The sequence below is a fragment of the Mesoplodon mirus genome, assembly GCF_964341445.2.
Source record: "Mesoplodon mirus genome assembly, chromosome: 11".
NCBI classification, from domain to species: domain Eukaryota; kingdom Metazoa; phylum Chordata; class Mammalia; order Artiodactyla; family Ziphiidae; genus Mesoplodon; species Mesoplodon mirus.
In genome coordinates, this window is record NC_138987.1 from 18,595,975 (window position 1) to 18,615,607 (window position 19,633).

At 40.9% G+C, this 19,633-nt stretch overlaps 1 protein-coding gene across 2 annotated transcripts; it reads left to right on the top strand.

The window, feature by feature from the left end:
- Window positions 1-115: 115 nt before the first annotated feature.
- NUDT4 (nudix hydrolase 4) lies at window positions 116-16,390 on the top strand. 2 transcript variants are annotated; one of them, XM_082636135.1, is made up of 5 exons: window positions 116-611; window positions 10,426-10,536; window positions 11,326-11,370; window positions 13,181-13,268; window positions 13,561-16,390. In XM_082636135.1, exons 1-5 carry the CDS (start codon window positions 513-515, stop codon window positions 13,761-13,763), a joined length of 546 nt encoding a protein of 181 aa, XP_082492261.1. In that variant the 5' UTR covers window positions 116-512; the 3' UTR covers window positions 13,764-16,390. The 2 variants fall into 2 exon arrangements, with proteins under 2 accessions (XP_082492261.1, XP_082492262.1); XM_082636136.1 differs by having other exon boundaries at window positions 13,184-13,268.
- Window positions 16,391-19,633: the final 3,243 nt, after the last annotated feature.

Sequence of the window (19,633 nt, forward strand, 5' to 3'; positions counted from 1 at the left end):
AGCCGTCTCGGCACGCAGGCGCGGAGGCGCGCGCAGGGCGGTGCGCCTGGGGGCGGGGCGTGCGCGGTCCCCTTAAATACGGCGGAGGGGGCGGTGCGAAGCTGCCGCGGCGCTGCTGCCCAGTCGGCGCCAGTTCCTGCCGCTGTCTCCTCGTGGCGCGGTCCTCGAGCCTCGCTCTTTCTCCGGCGGCAGCGGCGGCGGTGGCGGCGGCTGCAGCAGCAGGAGAGAGCGGAGGGGAGCGGGCGGCGGGCTCCATGGAGAGCGGCGGACGCCCGGGAAGAGGCGGCGCTTCCTCCCCGGCACCCGGGCTCCAGTGACCGGCGCTCGCGCCCTGCACCGCGTCGGAACGGCCGCCGGCTCCGGGACTGACCCGGCCTCGCTGCCCTTCCCCGCGCCGCCGCCTCGCCTTCTTGCTCCCCGACTCGCCCTCGCCCCCACTCCCCGGCTGGGTGGCGGCGGCCAGGCCCCCGCGGCGGCGGCCGGAGCAGCAGCGGCAGCAAGAGCCCGCCTCTATGATGAAGTTCAAGCCCAACCAGACGCGGACCTATGACCGCGAGGGCTTCAAGAAGCGGGCTGCGTGCCTGTGCTTCCGGAGCGAGCAGGAGGACGAGGTGAGGGCGGTCGGCGCGCTCGGTGCCCTCCTCGGGGGCGCCGGGGCGGGGTTGGGGTGGGTGTTCGTGCTGGCCGGAGTAGGAGGGTCCTTGCCCTTGCCCTTCCCTTTCTGCATCCCCTTCCCAGCCGACCCTCCGTCTGGCCCCAGGACTGGAAGGGATTAGCCCACTCCTTCCTTCTCTCCCGCCCTCCCTCCCTCCTTCCTTCCTTTCTCTGGGTTGATTGTGGAAACAAAGGGGCTCGCCCAGCCCTATGCTCTCCCACTGGGTCGTGGTTAGGACCGGAGGCCGAGACACCTCCTGGCCCCCGGAAAGGTCCCGGGCCGTCTAGGTCCCGCCTAGGGGGAGTTACCACTTTAACCTGCGAACTGAGCGTGAAGCGAGATAAAACCTTGAGTTGTAACAGGGAGGGCAGCAATGGCGTGAGTGTTGCAGCCCAAGCCCTTCTGCCTCTGTTACATTTTCCTCCCGTTACAGCAGTTTGCGGTTTCAGATAAATGTAGGCATGATTATGGAATATCCAGTCCCCGTGCTTTAAAATAAAAACTCGTTCGATCTAGTTCTGTCATTTCCACTTTCAAGTGGATCCTTTAACTTACAAGCACTTGGCATATTTATACTTGATTTTTTTTTTTAAACAAGGCCTACTCTTGGAAAGTTTTCTGGCTATAGAATGATGGGTAGCGAAAAATGTGGAGTCACACCAGAAGGGAGAAGATGGACTAGAGTTGGGCAAAGTTGCCATTTTCAGACAGTAATCTCTAGCACTCTGCATATTTATCAGAGCTTCTTTGCTATGTTTGGCTTGACGTCTGGAGAGAGGCAGTCTTGTTCTAAGAGGAAGCAGCAGTCAGTCTTCTGTAATTCACCCATCAGCATTGGGTTGATAGTGAGGCCGTTGAGGTTTTCCTGGAGAACAGTTTTTATTTATTTGTTACATTTATTTAATTTAAAAATGGTTCACTGCTTTAAATTTCCATAGAGCAATAATAGTCGATTGGTAGCCGATGAAAATCTTTTAGCATTGCCACTTCTAAAATGGTTAGACAGGGAAAGCATTAACATTCTGAGTTCTACTTCCATAACCAATTATGTCCAATAAAATTACAGGGTAAAGCTGGAGACGGGAATTTAATGGCTTCCTTATTGCCAGTCCCTGTAGTTAGGGTGAGTATGACATAGCGTACTCTCAGTGGCTTAGTTGTTCTTACTATGCTAACAAAGATCAAAGTGCCTCAGAATGGTGCTCTTCAAACTCTTGTCCTGCCTTTATTTTTTGAAAAGAAACCAAGCCTTTTAGTGCTGATCCGGTGCTCAGTTGGGGGTCTCTAAGTGGTTAAACTTAAATTCCAAAGGAGTTTTCAAGGGAAATTGGTGTCTTTGAACTGGGCCTATTTAGGAGAGCCAGAAAGTAGAGAGGGAAAGGTTTTTAGCATTTACAAAGTCAACAAGCTTTAAGTGCATTCTGTTAAAAAAGATTAGAAGGTCCTTGAGGGAAGGACCATGTTAGGACAAAGCAAACTTTGAATATAAAATAGTACAGTAGCCAGAAGTGATCAAGATAGGTCAAGAGTCTTACCTGATTGGCTCCGTATTGTGTAATTATTTTCTTAGTTGGGTGCTTACTAGGTGCTGGGCACTGCCTGAAGACCTTTAAGTTTGTTACATTTAATCCTCTTTAGTGCAGGTTTCTAGGTGAGGAGACAGTTGCAGAGCATAAGCACTTTGCCCAAAATGACGTAATTAGGAAGTGGTCGAGTCGGAATTCAGCATCGGGTCCCACTCCTGATGCTGGGCTCTTAGCACAGGGCTCAGCCCCTAGCGACTGGGCACACGAGATTTGCTTGAATGAGTGAGATTTTGTGAGACTGAGCTTGGAAGACTGCGAAAGTAGTGACTTTGAAGTCTTGCCATAACGTGAACTTGGAATTCAGGCTTTGTAAAAACAAAAGTTCCCAGGGGAAGATATGGGAAATGGGAGGAAATTGAAATGATCTGTATTGTGTGAATGGTAAAGCACAGTCTGCGGAGAGCTTCAGAAGTTAACCTTAGCAAATAAATGAGTTGTTTTTGTGCTTTGAAATTGTTTCTACTGTAATAAATGCTAAATTCCTAGCCTCTGGTCAACTCGGGAGACCAGTGCCATTATAAAATGAAGTAAAGAGCAAGATTTGGAGAATTTAGTAGATAAGTTCATTGCATAAAACTTTGACAACCTGGAGGTTGTGAAACCAAGTGAATCGGTTAGAGAATATGCTCTGAGGGAAGACTCTGGAATTCTCTAAATAATGCACAGCCAACTTTAATGTCTGGTTTAGATCTTCAAGATCTTCATTTCTGTAGTTGTGTTTATAGAATGTAAGTTGAAATAAAATAGTAATTGCCGTTTGACCCTCAAAAGCTATGCAGTGTTCTAGTCTGGCTCTCAGTACAAAGGGGTTCTCAGTAGACCTTACTTTTTTTTTATTTTTCTTTTTCTTTCTTTCTTTCTTTCTTTTCTTTTCTTTCTTTCTTTCGCTCGCGGTACGCGGGCCTCTCACTATTGTGGCCTCTCCCGTTGCGGAGCACAGGCTCCGGACGCGCAGGCTCAGTGGCCATGGCTCACGGGCCCAGCCCGCTCCACAGCATGTGGGATCTTCCCGGACCGGGGCACAAATCCGTGTCCCCTGCATCGTCAGGTGGACTCTCAACCACTGATAGACCTTACTTTAGAATAGGTTATTGTAGGAAGGAAAGATGTTCTAACAGCAGGGGTGTTTATTCTTTTGGGTGTGGTTTTATGTATTTTCCCATTGTATCTCTTTCTGCCCTGTGAGCTAAATAATAAGTATTAGCATTTGTATAGGAAGAAATTAGGCAGCAAAAGTAACTTGTCTCGAGGTCACAGAAGCTGGCAGATCATTTTGAGCCCCTTTTTTTCTAAATCTCATGTTCACTTGATCCTCTCTCCAGCTAGTTATTTCTCTAGGGAACCACCCTTACTTTTGACAGTTGGGCTTCCAGTCAAGGCAACAAGTAAGTGTTCCATAGAGTAGCTGGGATACTCTGCTTGTGCAGTGAAAGTGAACAATCCATTCACAAAAGGTAACCCGAAATGGATTCCATTGGACATATTTGATGCAAAGATGAAAAGTGTCACCTCGTAAGGAACGTGCTCTACAGCAGGAGGTTAGACAAATAACTGATAAAAAGGAAATAAAATAAGGTTAAAAGTACCATCAGGTACTCCAGGGTTAAGATTCAACATGAGTCATTTGGAGTTGGATTTCAGTGAGTGGGAAAGGAAGAACCAAGCGTCACAAACAGAGCAAGACTTGGGGCTGTGGTCTAGTTAAGCTGCAGTTTAGGATAGCATAGAACAAATAATGGCTGAAAAACAAAGAGCACCTTAAATGTAAGGTTAAGGAGTTGCTAGACAAGAAAGGAACTCTTACTTTTGGACAAGGAATATTTTGATTTTAGATGTATTCAAGTTTGAGGATGATCTGGCAGCAAAATAGGCTAGAATTCTAAAGAGAGAAATAGAAATGACTTGATCCTGGGTGGAATCCACGCACAGTTGCAAGTGGGAAACATAGACAAAGAGTCTTAAGAACTTCCATTTGGACTTTTTGTTCCAATTAACTTTTTTTTTTTTTTTTTTTTTTTTGCGGTACGCGGGCCTCTCACTGTTGTGGCCTCTCCCGTTGCGGAGCACAGGCTCCGGAAGCACAGGCTCAGCGGCCATGGCTCATGGGCCCAGCCGCTCTGTGGCATGTGGGATCTTCCCAGACCCGGGCACGAACCCGTGTCCCCTGCATCGGCAGGCAGACTTTCAACCACTGCTCCACCAGGGAAGTCCCCAGTTAACTTTTAAGCTCCCTGAGCCAGGGGCTGCATTCTACAAAATCATGCACTAAAACTAAGACTTGCTGGGAAGAGTAGAGTCTCAAAACCTACGGAACTCTAAAACCAGAGTTCTCATAAACAAAAACTAATATTAATACTTCTCCCTACTAGCATTTTAACCCCTAGGATCAACAGTCCTTTTCAGACATATATTCTGGGACTCTTACTTCCTCAGAGATTTAAGTCCTTGAAGATACTTCAAATGGAAACCACTTTCATCAGAATTAACTATCCAAAGGTAGCCTTTTCTAAATCCAGGGAAATGTCACCAGCCCTCTTCATCTGTGCCTGCAACTCTCCCAGACCTAGAGAAGCGCTACTTCGCCTACTCAGCCAGCCACTTCCTTCAAGGGAAAGCACTTCTGTACGATTCGCATCTGGTTTTATTCTTGTGATTTTGGTTTATCGCCAAGGCTTTCTCTAATTTTGTAAAAGTTTACCTCATCACTTCAAAACATTAACATGCTAGGAGAAAAAGTCACGGTCAACCCAACTTACCATTATCTACCAATCCATAGAATCTAATTTGGGTTAAACACATTTTCAACACACTGTGCTGTTATTTCTGATCTTCTTATAGCACTCTGCCTCTATAGTCCAAAAAGGTAGTACTAGTCTGCTTGGTAATAGCAGTTGGTAGTGGTTAGTGGATATAATAACTATCATTGTAACTTACTATCTTTTAAAACGTGTATGTGTTTAGTAGGTGTTCCTAATATGCTGCGGGCCTAATTTTGGCTAACTGCCTATGAAACAGTTAAGTATGGTAGAGCTAGTTTTAACCATTCATGCGATCCTTATTCATGATAATGTGGGAAGAAAGAACAACAACCCCAAAACAGCTTCTAAATAGCTACAGTTCACAAAATAAACTTCTTCATCCTTAGATTTAGGCATCACTTGAGGGGTTCTCTGGATAGCTCTGTTTTTTCTAGGAAAGCAGCAGTAGTCTGTAGTGACTAGTTGTTCGTGGCAACAGGCCACGACCCAGGGCGGTCCTGAGGGTAAAAGCTGAAACACGAAGGGCAATTTGGGGCCCCTTGATGTAGGGAACTAACAACCCCATGTACCTCCAGCCTCTGAGGGCATGACTGCATTATATAGACGTTGAACAGCCTTTTCTAATTTACACACTTTTACACATCCCCAGTGAGGAGGACTTGGGCAATATAGGGTATAGAATCTATATTATAGGTTATTCCAATTCACAGACAAAGCTTTGTCCAGCAAGACTCAGGATTGGTTCCAAGTGGACCACTATCACTATACTGTTGCTACTAAAAGTGAGGAATACTTCTGTTCCAAATCTTAAAACATTAGGTATCTAAGAAAAAGACAAATGTGAGAAATGACTACTCAACAATGCCAGGGGAATAGTGTTTTATTCTGATAATTGCCCAGTACATGAAGAGGGGTGAGGTCTGATAGTATAGTAGGAGGAATGCTGATATGAAGGTGGTCAGGTTGAATCAGGGGAAGAAGTGTCTTCACTTTTCACCACTCTAATGCCATTGGCTTTGGGGTTTGAGTGTGATTCAAGTCCAACACTGCAACTTGGTGGGTGGACTAGCCTCCTTTTTATAAATCTTTCCTTTGGTCTCAGCTCTGGCTTATCTGGAAGGTTAAAATGTCTACTTTCATCTTTGTCATCTTGTCACTAATGTGGTGACAGACTGTCAACTTGTTGGATGCATAAAATCTTATATGCCTAGAAAAGTAGTTGAAAGGGAATTTAAAACCTGTGAATGACCATGTGTGGATCTGTCAGCTGTTGATGTATCCTCTTACTGAATAAGCTTTTGTAACCTATCTTTTGTTACTTCAGTAATGCCGTTCTTTTTTTTCTTTTTAAGCATTGGTCATTTCCTTAATAAATAATGGTAATATGTAAGTATAAATATATTCATATCCATATATATGTTTAGTGGCAAATATCAGTAGACTTACTTCATAGCAACTGCTCTGTACGCTCATTCCTTTTGTCTTTTACACCTTATCCCCACTCCCTTCACTCTTTCTCACTTCCTTACAGTGTAGATTGTTTTAACCTCCAGCAAATTTCACCACTTTCTCGCAGATTTTGCATCACAGACGTCTAAGAGTCAACCTAGGATTTTGGAGCCTGTAAAATTATGGATTCTTTTTGGTAGTCTGAGGGAAGAAAGGAGAAGTTTGTAAAGGTTAATGCAACCATAGAATTTAAAAATTGTGATAAGCATTATTTTGAGACAAAGTGTAGATGAAAGTGGGTAGTCTGAGAACCCTTTTCTCTAGAAGTTTTTGTTTGTTTTTAGTAACACCATTCTTAGAGCATTAGTTAGCATGCTAAAGCTACATTATAGATCTAGTACATTGGGGATGTTATAGAATGTTTAGATGGCTTTGCAGGGGGTGAGAGGGAGGTATTGAATAATAATGCTTTGTGATATAGTTCTATAGGTTTCGATTCTTCCAGTGTGTAGAAGGGGTTTTAATTGTCCTTGTTTCTGCTACCCTGGCAGACCTCTGCCATAATTCTGTTTATTCTTGTCTATGGAGTATATCCCTCAGTTCTTGCCTCTTTCTTAATCACCATCTTCCTCCCCCCCCACCCCCCATGTAGCCTTGACCTCATTTGAACTCCAAATAAAGTACTCAGGACCAGTAGGCAAGTACTTAATAACATACTGGTTTCCAAATCTGTACCATCACCAAAGGCTCGTTATCGGATCTCTTAAGTTAGTTGTTTAGATGCTGAGCATCTAAACATTTAGATGGTGTACCTTAGGTATTACTCATTTTAAATTGACCATTTTTTGAAAAGATACATTTGAAGTTAATGGTTTAATCAAATTTCATCACTTTGGAATGTCAAGAGACTCTTGCAGCATCATAAGTTCTTGATTTCAGCTAAATCATTTGGAAGAGAAGCTTAGTCATATGATAGTGATATCCTGTAGATAGATAAAGATTTGGTTTTAAATCGGAAGCTTAAGTGTTAGTTCAAAAACAGGCACAGACTGTACTAATTGTTTTTCAACATTATTAACCTTATGTAATTTAGTTCTCAAAGACTGTCTTGGTCAGATAGGAACATAATGGTCATTGACCTAGATATATGACACTGAATTTCATTTTTTCAGAACTCAAACATTATAAATATTGATGGTTTTGAAACTCCCTATTTACTAAATGAAGATGTACTTTTCTGGTGGCTAGCCACCTGCATTGTCCTATTCCATTATGAAGGTAATCAAGGGGGTTGCTTAGAGAGCATAGCATTGTGTAGTAAGAATTTTGTTCAGATAATAGAAACCAGATTATCCCTAACTCACACCTAGTAAACAGGAAAAGAGGCTTCCAACTCTGTGGTCAGGACTGATGGTTACCATTTACTTTTCCCTTGATGTAAGATATAACACTTCGGTACCTTAAACATTTTTGTTTTAACTTAAAAACTTACATTCATTTGCCAGTCTTGATAATAGAGTCAAAGTCTTTGAATGCCATAGATTCTTGGCAAGTCTCGTTTTTGAATAAAATACAAAGGTGAAATCTGATTTGCAGTTCACTTTGTACAGAGTAGAATTTTAACTTTCTGGATTTTAAAAATTTCCTTTTAGTCTTTTTTTAGTATCTCATCCATACTTAATTTGATAGCAATTTTAAAATTTTATTTATTTTTATTATTTATTTTTGGCTGTGTTGGGTCTTCGTTGCTGCATGCGGGCTTTCTCTAGTTTCAGCGAGCGAGGGCTACTCTGCGTGCTGTGTGCGGGCTTCTCGTTGCGGTGGCTTCTCTTGCGGAGCATGGGCTCTAGGTGTGCAGGCTTCAGTAGTTGTAGCACGCGGGCTCAGTGGTTGTGGCTTGTGGGCTCAATAGTTGTGGCTCGCAGGCTTCAGTAGTTGTGGCACGCGGGCTCAGTAGTTGTCGTTCACAGACTTACTTGCTCCACGGCATGTGGGATCTTCCCAGACCAGGGCTCGAACCCGTGTCCCCTGCACTGGCAGGCAGATTCTTAACCACTGCATCACCAGGGAAGTCCTTGATAACAATTTTTAATAACACATTTTTAATGAATCTTTGCAGACCCTTTTTTGATAATTCCTTCTTGCTGTCATTTGTCATTAACTCTCAGTAATTATGAAAACAAGTACAACTGGCAAAATTTGGGGAGCAAGCTTATCTTTTTTTTTTAACTAATTTATTTTTTGCTGGGTTGGATCTTTGTGGCGCTCAGGCTTTCTCTAGTTGTGGAGGGCAGGAGTTACTCTTTGTTGCTGTGTGCTGGCTTCTCCTTGCGGTGGCTTCTCTTGTTGCAGAGCACGGGCTCTAGGCGCACGGGCTTCAGTAGCTGTGGTTTGCAGGCCCAGTAGTTATGGCTCGCGGCCTCTAGAGCGCAGGCTCAGTATCTGTGGCACACGGCCTTAGTTGCTCCGCGGTATGTGGGATCTTCCCGGACTGGGATCGAACCCGTGTCCCTTGCATTGGCAAGTGGATTCTTAACCACTGCGCCACCAGGGACGTCCCAACAAGCTTGTCTTGATAGGCTAATTCAACTCAATTGGTGGGAAAGCAGAAGAGCTAGTAATGGCCAACAGTGCGTATTTAGTCTAGGATCTAAGGTATTTAATACTAACACTCAACAGTCTTGAAAGGATAGTTACTTCTTTTTACAGAGGACGACACTGGTACCCATCACCATGTGCATCAAGGAATGAAACACATCTTGTTTATGATTAGTAGAGTTATAAACATCTTCCAGTTGAAACCTGTGCTTTCTAGTTCTTGCTAGATTTGTTTACTCTGGCTCTTTAGTTTCTAATTTTGATACATAAGCCCTATTTGCTAATACTTAAGAAAGCTCAAATTTAAGGCTGTCTTACATTTTACTTTACCAAAATTGCTGTATTTGGACTTGGTGGTTCCCTCAGTGTCAGCCATTAGTACTTTAGCTAAGGCTATATCAACTGTTGTGTTAATTTACGGTGCTTTCTCTGGACTTGGCACTGTTCTGCCAGTTATATACTTGGAGGAGTGATGCTGGTAGGAGCAGTAGAGTCCTATCCAGATCAAGAATGAGAGAAATGGAGCTCAGATCACTGGAGCATTAGTTGATCCACTGCTCTGTGGTGATGGTGTGTCCGTAGGCAAAGGTGTGCTGCTTTTTTTTCAAGTTGAGGGGGGTTGTGCACCTGAACAGGTGTTCCCTCATCTTCCAACCCTGTTTTAGAGGTTTGGGGGAAAGGTGGGACTTGCTAAACTACTGCTGTCAGCCGGGAACTTTCCATTTGGGGAAGGTTGAGTTCTGGCAACTTACTCAAGTAGGTGAATTCTGGGCTGGCTGTGAACTCCTGAGGGCCGTCCGTTCCTCTGGCGGTAGGGAGGAAGCCGGGCAGACAGCTGGCACAGTGTCAGAAAACCAGAACCCACATCGGGGATCAAGCTTTGCTCTCAGTTGATTAATTTCTGGTGAGAATTCTTTGCATTTACTTGAAGGCAATATACTAAGGAAATTTTGCAGACATTTTTGTTCAAGTTGGTCAAGATGTTACCTTCGTGAACATTATTTGGTTATTTATCATAGCCTTTCCCCACCCCACCCCCAACTTCGGTGAACTCCAACCCAACCTAGCACACAAATTTTCACTTATAGGATGAATATATATTTCCTGTTTCAGATACCATTAAAAAGTGAACTAATAGGATACTGCTCTGTGATAATAGAGTATTTGTTTTTGTTTGTTTGTGCACGTTTCAATCTTAATGCTGTTCTTGACCCAGATTTGCCGAGTTTCTTGTAAAGGCCAAACAGTGTTTTAGGCTTTGTGGGTCATACAGTTTCTGTTGAAATTGCCCACCTCTGCTGTTGTCGCATGGGAAAATGAATGTGAATGTCCATAGTGCTTCTGGGGCTGGAGTTTACAATTATGGTCGATCTTGCAGGTGCTGTTGGTGAGCAGCAGTCGGTACCCAGATCAATGGATTGTCCCAGGAGGAGGAATGGAGCCCGAGGAGGAGCCTGGCGGTGCTGCCGTGAGGGAGGTTTATGAAGAGGTAAGATGAAGAGTAGCACGTTCTGGGTGAGATTCACAAACAAGGCACTTTGCTGTGTACACCGGGGAGAAGGCAAGAAGACAGGCAGATCCCACAGGTGCTGTTTGGTTGTCTAATTCAACATTTTAAAGCATGTAACTACAGCTAGTGCTTTGCTAAGCAGATTTTTTTTTCTACCTGGTAAAAATAGACAGTAAGTCTGATTGGTGATCAACATATAACATGATGGCCTTGCCCCAGGGCAAGATTTGTATTAACTGAGCAAAAATGCACAGAGACATTCCTCATATGATACAATTCCTTTTCAAATAAATAAAAAAGCCAGTTGCTTTTATTTTACTGGCTTTTTCTTAAAGTTCAGTAAAATAAGGGGGCACACGTGCACAGAAGCACACTTGGCCTGCCTGTCTTCTCACACCTGATGAGAGATAGAACTTGCTTTACTCAGGGGCAAAACAGCATAGATCAAGTGCCATAAAAACTTGAACAGCATTTAGGGCATAAATGAGAAGTGAATGGTAAGGCTCTCATTGGGTGTTGATGCATAATTGGAAAGGTTTCCTAGAGACGGGTCTTAAGGGATGAGCGTCCTCTAGGAGACAGCATGTGCCAGTTTGTTACTTTGCAGTATGGGTTTGAATGGGGCACACAGTGAAGTTCCAGTGTCACAGTACTAGGTAAAAGGAACAGGACTGTGCAGTGGAAGTGTAACACATAGAAAGAAAATAACTTGCATATAAATTTTGTTATGTAGAGGTAAAAATTTTACATTTCATCTTTTTTTAATAGGCTGGAGTCAAAGGAAAATTGGGCAGACTCCTGGGCATATTTGAGGTGAGTTACAAAAGTAATCCTCATCTTGCTGATGATAGAATTAATGACTTCTTCCTTCCTAACAGGCCAGCAGCCTGAACTAGACATTCATCTAAAACTATCAGTAGGCAAGCAAGTCATAAGGATTAGGAGGGAGGGAAGTAAAAGCTGCTTAACTTTCATATACCATTAATTTTATACAGCATTATTACAGTGGTAATTTGTTTTATATGACAGTACAGTGGGGCTGATATGACAGACTTACCTCTTGGTTCACTGTATACAGTTTAGGTATAGACTTTTTAGGAGGTGATATCCTCAATATCACCTAAGGGCTTAGGTCTCTCATGGATACTGTCTTGAAATGTACCCTTTGCCTTCAGCATGTAACATTGGGTGATATACATAATGACTTTATCCTGAAAGGACACCATGAGGATGCATAACTCAGATACACAGACTAGATACTGGAAACGTAGAATTTTCTTGTATAATTTGTTATGACTGAAGTCAGAATGGAATTTGTGGAGAGGAAATTTGGAAGTGACAGGTACTCTATGGAAGGTGGGGAGAAATGAGACCCAAGCTGTTCTCAAATATATTTTCATCCAAAATTCAGACCTAGGTACATGGTATATCAGACACATTGTGACTTTTTTTTCCCCCAAGATACTATTTAAGTGTTAGCTTAGTCCTGCTGGTAGGACTATGTAAATACAGTCCCTACAGATTTTAATTTTACGCCTTTTACAGGGATTCAGAAAAAATTCTGATTGTACAGCACTTGATAGAATTGATGACTTCCAGAATACAGTAATTGTTAAGAATAAAGTTCTTAAGGTACTATTCAAAATTTTGCAGAATTCAGCACTTGCTTTACCCAGTTAAATAGCACCATCTCCTGGTTAAACTGGAAAACATATTGCGGGTTTTCTTTCATTCTCAAAGACATAAGACACTGAATGAGTGGATTACTCAGGTGATTTGTGGTAGGAAAAAAATAAGTCAATTATCTAAAGTCTTAGACTATAGCAAACAAGGCTAACTTTAATCAAGATGAAGATGAGCCCCTTCATCTTAAGGCCAACTTGGGTTTAATTTTGAACCTAGAGACAAGGCTAGGCAGCAGTTTTAATATGGTTAAAAATTGAGTTTGGGCATATAGGATTAAAATATCAATATAACATTCCAGAAATGGACTATCCTATTATTCTATACTATCCTATTATTCTCAACCTTTGCTGTGCATAGTTCACCTGGAAGCTTTTAAATACTTAGGCCTCCTCTCAGACTCACTGAATCAGTGTCTCTGAAAAAAAATTTTCATCCTGGGTGATGAAGTAGATGGTCAAGGTTGAGAGGCCCTGGTCTACGTTAATAGGGCTGTGCTCTGTATGCATCTTGTGACCCTCTGAGAGGCATGTTCTAAAGGAGCTGGGGCTATTTGCTCTTCTACAGAGGTCCTAAAGGAAGCAGTTTCCATTGTCACAAAAGACTGTTGGGATTAGCCCACAGGAATAGGACCTAGGATAAAGATGACAGGAATGCAGTTCTTTTAATATAGATTCCATTCCAATCTTAAGATTTTCTTTATGAAAATTGTCTAATGGACAGAAACCAAAGTGCTAAAAGTTTAGTATTGGGAGCTAATTTCACCATTTTAAATGTTTTGTCTCATATAAACTCACTTTTATGCTGGGTTATATGACTGAGTATACTTGCCTATGTTGGCAAATAGACTATGCTAATGTATGCCACACTGAATTTTTCACTCGAAAATGTGTATATGGCTAGCTCTTGTAGATTAACATGCTTTTCTTTTATATTCAAGCAGAACCAGGACCGAAAGCACAGAACATATGTTTATGTTCTTACTGTCACTGAAATATTAGAAGACTGGGAAGATTCTGTTAATATAGGTAAATTCCCTTTCCTTTTGCTATCTGAATTCTCTTAATTCAAATACTACATATGTGTATTCAGTTTTCACCCTAAATTATTTGGGGTTACTTTTTAGAGAAGATCAATATACATCTCCAAATTTGAATTATCTTAAAATTGTTCCCCAATATATTGTTGTCTAAGCCATTCCCAAAAACATAGTCATTATTTGTGGAGACAGTTGAGGGGGCATTGTTAATAGCGTATAGCTTTTTTAAATTGACCTCATTATTTTTTATTTTTAGTAACCAATTTCATACTGTTTTTTAGGAAGAAAGAGAGAGTGGTTCAAAGTAGAAGATGCCATCAAAGTTCTCCAGTGTCATAAGCCTGTACATGCCGAGTACCTGGAAAAACTAAAGCTGGGTTGTTCTCCAACCAATGGAAATTCCACAGTCCCTTCCCTTCCAGATAGTAACACCCTGTTTGTAACTGCTGCACAGACCTCTGGGCTGCCGTCTAGTGTAAGATAGAGAGAATTGGAAGGACCTCTCCCACCATGTGCAGTCTCGTGGGCAGAGGCTTTATTATCCTTGGCAAACATCTGAATGACGCTTTCAAACTGTCTGAATTTGCCATGCAGGATTTTCAAACAATCTGCATGTTTTTCAGATGCTTTCAAATCTTCTTTTAAAAAAAAATAGTGTAAAATATTTTAATAAGCCAAAGCCATGTGGAATTTTTTTTAGATGCCTTAACTGTGCCCCCAGCTCACCCACCTTATTATTTTGGTTGGCATTTTCACAGCATTTTTTTTTTCAGTTTTTTGTCCATTTGATGTCAGTCTGTGGTTTTTGTCAGTTCAGCTTATTCGTGGGTATATTTTTCCCTTAAATTGTTTCTCATTCACAATATTAACATATTCAACAAATCCTTCTGTTGTGGGAATTTACGACAGTAATTCTTGATATTAAAGCAGTCCATCAACCCAAAAACTTGTTTCATAGGATCACAATTTTGATTCATAGATTCCAGATTTGGACTATTTCTATATGGCCCTGTTTTCAGGAATTTGTCAACTCGTTTGTCTCAGTTTTCACAACCGGTATTATGTCCCTAACTACCTGATATGGCCAATTCCCCTAAAACTCAATAGTCCTTTAACACAAAGTTTAACTCTGTAGAGCTGGTGATTGTTAGGCGGGTACAGTAAGCAAAATACATGTAGTACATAACATCACGAAAACTGTATTCATGGAATTTGAGTTAGCGTGCTCCATTGCCAATTCCTTTCATCCATAATCTCTCTTTACACAGAATACATGAGAACCATATTTCCCTCAATGTAAATTGCTTTTAAAAACATATTTCCAGTTTTTTAATTTAGTGACATCTCTTCAGTTAAACTTGCTGGTTACCACCTTAAATGCCAGTCAGTGCTGACTGCATCACAATTGAGTAAATGGCCTTCTTGTTCAGCTGTTACAGACCTAGATTGTTAAGGCACCTTAGAACATCTCATCTTTTACAGCTGGTTAGTAGGTACTATTTATCATATAACTAAATATTGGGGCACTGGAACATACCTGAATTAAGAATTACTTTGTCTTACACTTGTCTTTATATTCACTTAAATCCAAGAATCCCATCTAAAACACATAAATACCTTGTCTGAAACACCTGTACTTCCCTGACCAAGTCAGAAATGAGGTGGGGCAAGTGAAAGATGATTCCATATGTAGACATTTGTTAGCTTCTTGTAAATAATTGTAACTGGTGGAATATAAAGTAGAAAATAAGCATAGTTATACATTTGTTCTATAAATTGTTAACCTTTAAAAATATAATTGCTGCTAAAAATAGAGTGCTGTTACACTTAAGGGAAATTGGTGCCACTGTTTTGAAAATGAGATCTTGTGCCATAAATGCAGCTGAACTATATAAATATTAGTTCACAAATTAATGCTGTCAGAGGAATGAGTGAAGTAGAAAAACTTTTAACCAATGATATTTCATTCTAAATTATGTAGTGTGATCAAACATGATCATCCAGAATTTTTATATTTTTCTTTGTACAGAGTTTATGTATTCTGGGTGTTTTTTTAAAAGGAAACATTTTAAATCCCACAGATTGACACTTTGTATCAATCTTCAATGGACTAAGAGTTTTTTTCTCAGTGATCTCTGAAGTTTCTTTAAATTATATACTTAACACAGCAGAGAAACTGGATTGTTTTTGTATATAAGACTGTGTCCACCTGAAATGTTGTCAGAAGTACTGGGGGTTGGGGGGAGGGCTGGGTATCTTGTATATGATATTATTAGAAGTAATAATGCATGAACTTATTTTATAAACCCTTGGACTATGTATTTGACATGTAAAATATGTACAGTATTAATGTCAGCCATTTCTTAAAAGTGAGCCTATAAATATTGTTGTATAATTTTCTTTGGTCAGAAACATTTGGACTAAGTAGTGCCACTGGGTTAGGTTTTCTTCAGTGCCGTTTAGCAAACCACCTGTCTTTACTATGCAACTAGCAAAAATTTGTATAATGCATCCGAATATTTCAGTCGTCACACTTTAAATTTCACATGAGGTTCTTCGCTATTCTTTTGGAACCCAGCCTAGCAAAATTAGAGGAAAGGCCCTAAGGAGATTTATGTCTGTTAAGAGAAAGAAGCCTACATTTGCAGACTCAACAGTTGAGTCTACTATAGGTAACGAATAGTGTCTACTATCTCAACTCTTCGAAGTTTACAGTGTTGGGACTGTCATTTGTGCTTTCTGTGGGGTAGTTGGATAAAATTGGGCAGCTAAAATTTTCAGTTCCGTGTGGCTCCTAAATTTTAAAAACTTTGTAAATTGATTCACAGACACAAAGTAGCAACTATCTTGCATGTTTGTTGTTGGGTTTTTGTTCGTTCATTTGTTTGTTTTTTTGTAAACCGGTGAAATTTTCCAACCAGGCACATGCCATTCAATTTTCTGTTGATCACACAGTTGTATAAAGCAGCAAAACTGAAGGGGGAATGATTGTTGTATACACTTTAAATTGCTTTGCATGGTCTCATTTGAGATAATTGGTGTAAGAATCTTGACTTTTTTTATATTTGGAAACATCAAATAAAAAATGGGAATGAATTTTTTTTTAACATATCTTAACACTGTCCAAGTGAAAACTTGTCTGGCATCCCACAGTAACAACTTTACTGTTTTCCCATGGGTGGCCATATAATTATCTCTTAGTAGTTCATTTATACACTTCCCTTTTATGATCCTTACTAGTGGAACTGAGTTAAAAGGAACAGCTCACCAGTAAGGTGTTGCCATTACTCTCCTAATGTATGTTTTCCATCTTATTGGACACCGGTCATGCCACTGTGGTTGTCTTATTTATTGCTAGTCCCCTTTCCTAATGGGGTTTGTGTTATAATTATTTTAACAATTTTAAAGGGCTCTTGGCTTATTCTGTATTTTGCTGTAATATGTTGCAGACACTTTCTACACTACCATCACATTTTTTTTTTAATATTTATTTTGGTTGCGCTGGGTCTTAGTTGCGGTACTCAGTATCTTTGTTGCCACCTACAGGATCTTCAGTTCCTGGACGCGGGCTCTAGTTCCCTGATCAGGCATCAAACCCGGGCCCCCTGCATTGGGAGCGTGGAGTCTTAACCACTGGACCACCTGGGAAGTCCCCATATTAATTATTACAGCTCTGTTTTAAAAGGGTGACTGGTGAGGCCATTATATTTACCCAAAATATTATTTACCTAAGATGAGCTTTAGAATCCTCACATAAAAGTTCTACTCAAATCTCATTTGGTTTTTTATTAGGATTGTTAAATTGGAGGAAAAGAGAAAACTTGGCATTTTCTAATGTCTTCACGTTGGAATACAAGAATTCTCTACATGTCTCTTACACAGACTAAACACTAGTTGAGTTCATTAAAGTATAATTTGTAATGGATTTGTGACAGCTGGAACGTTGCTGTGTAGCTGATTGTCTCGAAGTTTCCATCCAGTACCTTGTTTCATAAATTCTTAATGTAACTGTTTACCATTAGCTGCACAGTAGTCAGCATCTGCTTTATGCCTAGCATTAGAGCTACAGAACAGAACAAGTTTGTACCCTCAAGGATCTTATATTCTAGTGAAGTAGAGATGAGTGGTAATTATTTAAGTTATTTATACATCAGAAAATTCCTTTCAAGGTGTTAGATCTATTTTTTTAAGACAGGTACCATCTTCAAAAGCAAAATTTTATATAAAAATGTGATCCCCATCAAATACTTTTATACATACATTTTATATGGAATTGTAGAACAAAGGTTGAAAAGTGATCTCATCCCTGGTGCTACTTTCCTTATTTTTAATACCTTCCTGACTAGTGCCATTGGCTAAATCCTAGCAGTAAGATGAGAAGGTTCCTAAGGGCCATCTTGGCATTGCATTATGTCAAAAGACCCTAGTTTACTCTGAAACTAGCTTTTTTTAAAAAATAAATTTATTTCTTTTTGGTTGCGTTGGGTCTTTGTTGCCGTGCACGGGCTTTCTCTAGTTGCGGCAGGCAGAAGCTACTCTTCATTGCAGTGCACGGGCTTCTCACTGCGGTGGCTTCTCTTGTGAGCCAGGCTCTAGGCGCGTGGGCTTAGTTGCTGCGCTGCATGTGGGATCTTCCTGGACCAGGGGTTGAACCTGTGTCCCCTGAGTTGGCAGGCGGATTCTTAACCACTGCGCCACCAGGGAAGTCCCCAGAAGCTAGTCTTCAGTTCCTCTACTTTGATGCGATTTCAACTAATTATGATCCCAAAAGTTACTCTTCCCAATATGTGGAATACTACCCTCTGGACATCCCATTTCCTGGTTCTATTAAACACCAGCGCCAGACATTATAATAGCGCCATTATTCTTAACAGCTTTTCTCAATTTTTACTCAAATTCATTCCTTAGTCAAATTAGTGAAATAAAAAACACTTGGCCATTACTGTGTATCAAGAAATAAAATACATTTTAATCAAGTTACTACACTAGGAATCTAATCTCCAGGAACGTGGACACAGATGTACCTACCAAGATTAGGCAACCAAAGTGGCGAGACATGGAAATAAAATGCCCAGGCCCAAAGGGGTAATGGTTAACTAATAATATATGCATAGAATGGAATATTATACAGACATAAAAATGGCATTCAGGTTAAGGATGCAGAGTACACTGGTATGGCCTGTTTGAGAGCAACAGTAGTAGTAACTATCAAAATTTTAAATGCATATAACCCGTTCACCAATTCCACTTCTGGGAATCCAGTCAACAAAAATACTTCAACAAGTTGCAAAATCAAAATATGGTCAAAGATGTGTATTGCATTATTCATAAAACTGGCATCAATTTAAATGCACAAACCGGGGGGTTAAATTATGGTCACCTACTTGATAAACACCACACAGCTACCAGAGAAATGTGCTGCCACAGATGGAGGTCCTTTCAATAGTGCTAATTGAAAAACAATACAGCATTACCTGTTAAGGTCACATTTTTTAAAGGAGCCTGTACAGATTTCATATTTTCTTTAAAAATCCTGTATAGGGACTTCCCTAGCAGTCCAGTGGCTAAGATTCTGCACTTCCACTTCAGGGGGCACGGGTTCGATCCCTAAGATCCTGCATGCCAAGAGGCGCAGCCAAAAAAATAAAATCCTGTATAGTTTTTAAGTGAACGTTCTGAGAAATTTTCAAGGTGAAAATGTTCAATAATCTCAAATGAAAAAACTGGGTTTTATAAGTGCCCAATCTGTATATAACTTACCAAAATATATATGTATTACTATCAAAGCAGAAAAAGGACATCTGCATCACAAATCTTTTCCGTTATTGGAGTAACAGTAACGTATCACTTTTTTTTAAGGGCTTCAAATGCTTGGCTATTATTTTTTATTTATCTATCTATTTATTTATTTATGGCTGTGTTGGGTCTTCATTTCTGTGCGAGGGCTTTCTCTAGTTGTGGCAAGCGGGGGCCACTCATTATCGTGGCCTTTCTTGTTGCAGAGCACAGGCTCCAGATGCGCAGCCTCAGCAGTTGTGGCTCACGGGCCCAGCTGCTCCACGGCATGTGGGATCTTCCCAGACCAGGGCTCGAACCCGTGTCCCCTGCATTAGCAGGTAGATTCTCAACCACTGCGCCACCAAGGAAGCCCCGTATCACTTTTTAAAAGGGGGAGGAGAGACACATCTCCCTCGGTTCTAACACAAGAGCAGTGGAATAATCAAATCACTGCCAAGGAGGTAGGGGTTAACTCAGCCTACAGAACAAATGGAGTCCCCAGCCTGTTTTTTGTATAATTCACAAACTTGGAATGTTTTTTACACTTCTCATGGTTGGAAAAAAAAATACCTTGTG

What these genes read in the sequence shown, in the direction of transcription:
- NUDT4 (XM_082636135.1), top strand. Translation starts at nt 513, where the DNA reads ATGATGAAGTTCAAGCCCAACCAGACGCGGACCTATGACCGCGAGGGC. An exon ending in GGAGCGAGCAGGAGGACGAG is followed by an intron (nt 612 to 10,425) that starts GTGAGGGCGGTC and finishes TCGATCTTGCAG; the next exon opens with GTGCTGTTGGTGAGCAGCAG. An exon ending in GGAAGATTCTGTTAATATAG is followed by an intron (nt 13,269 to 13,560) that starts GTAAATTCCCTT and finishes ACTGTTTTTTAG; the next exon opens with GAAGAAAGAGAGAGTGGTTC.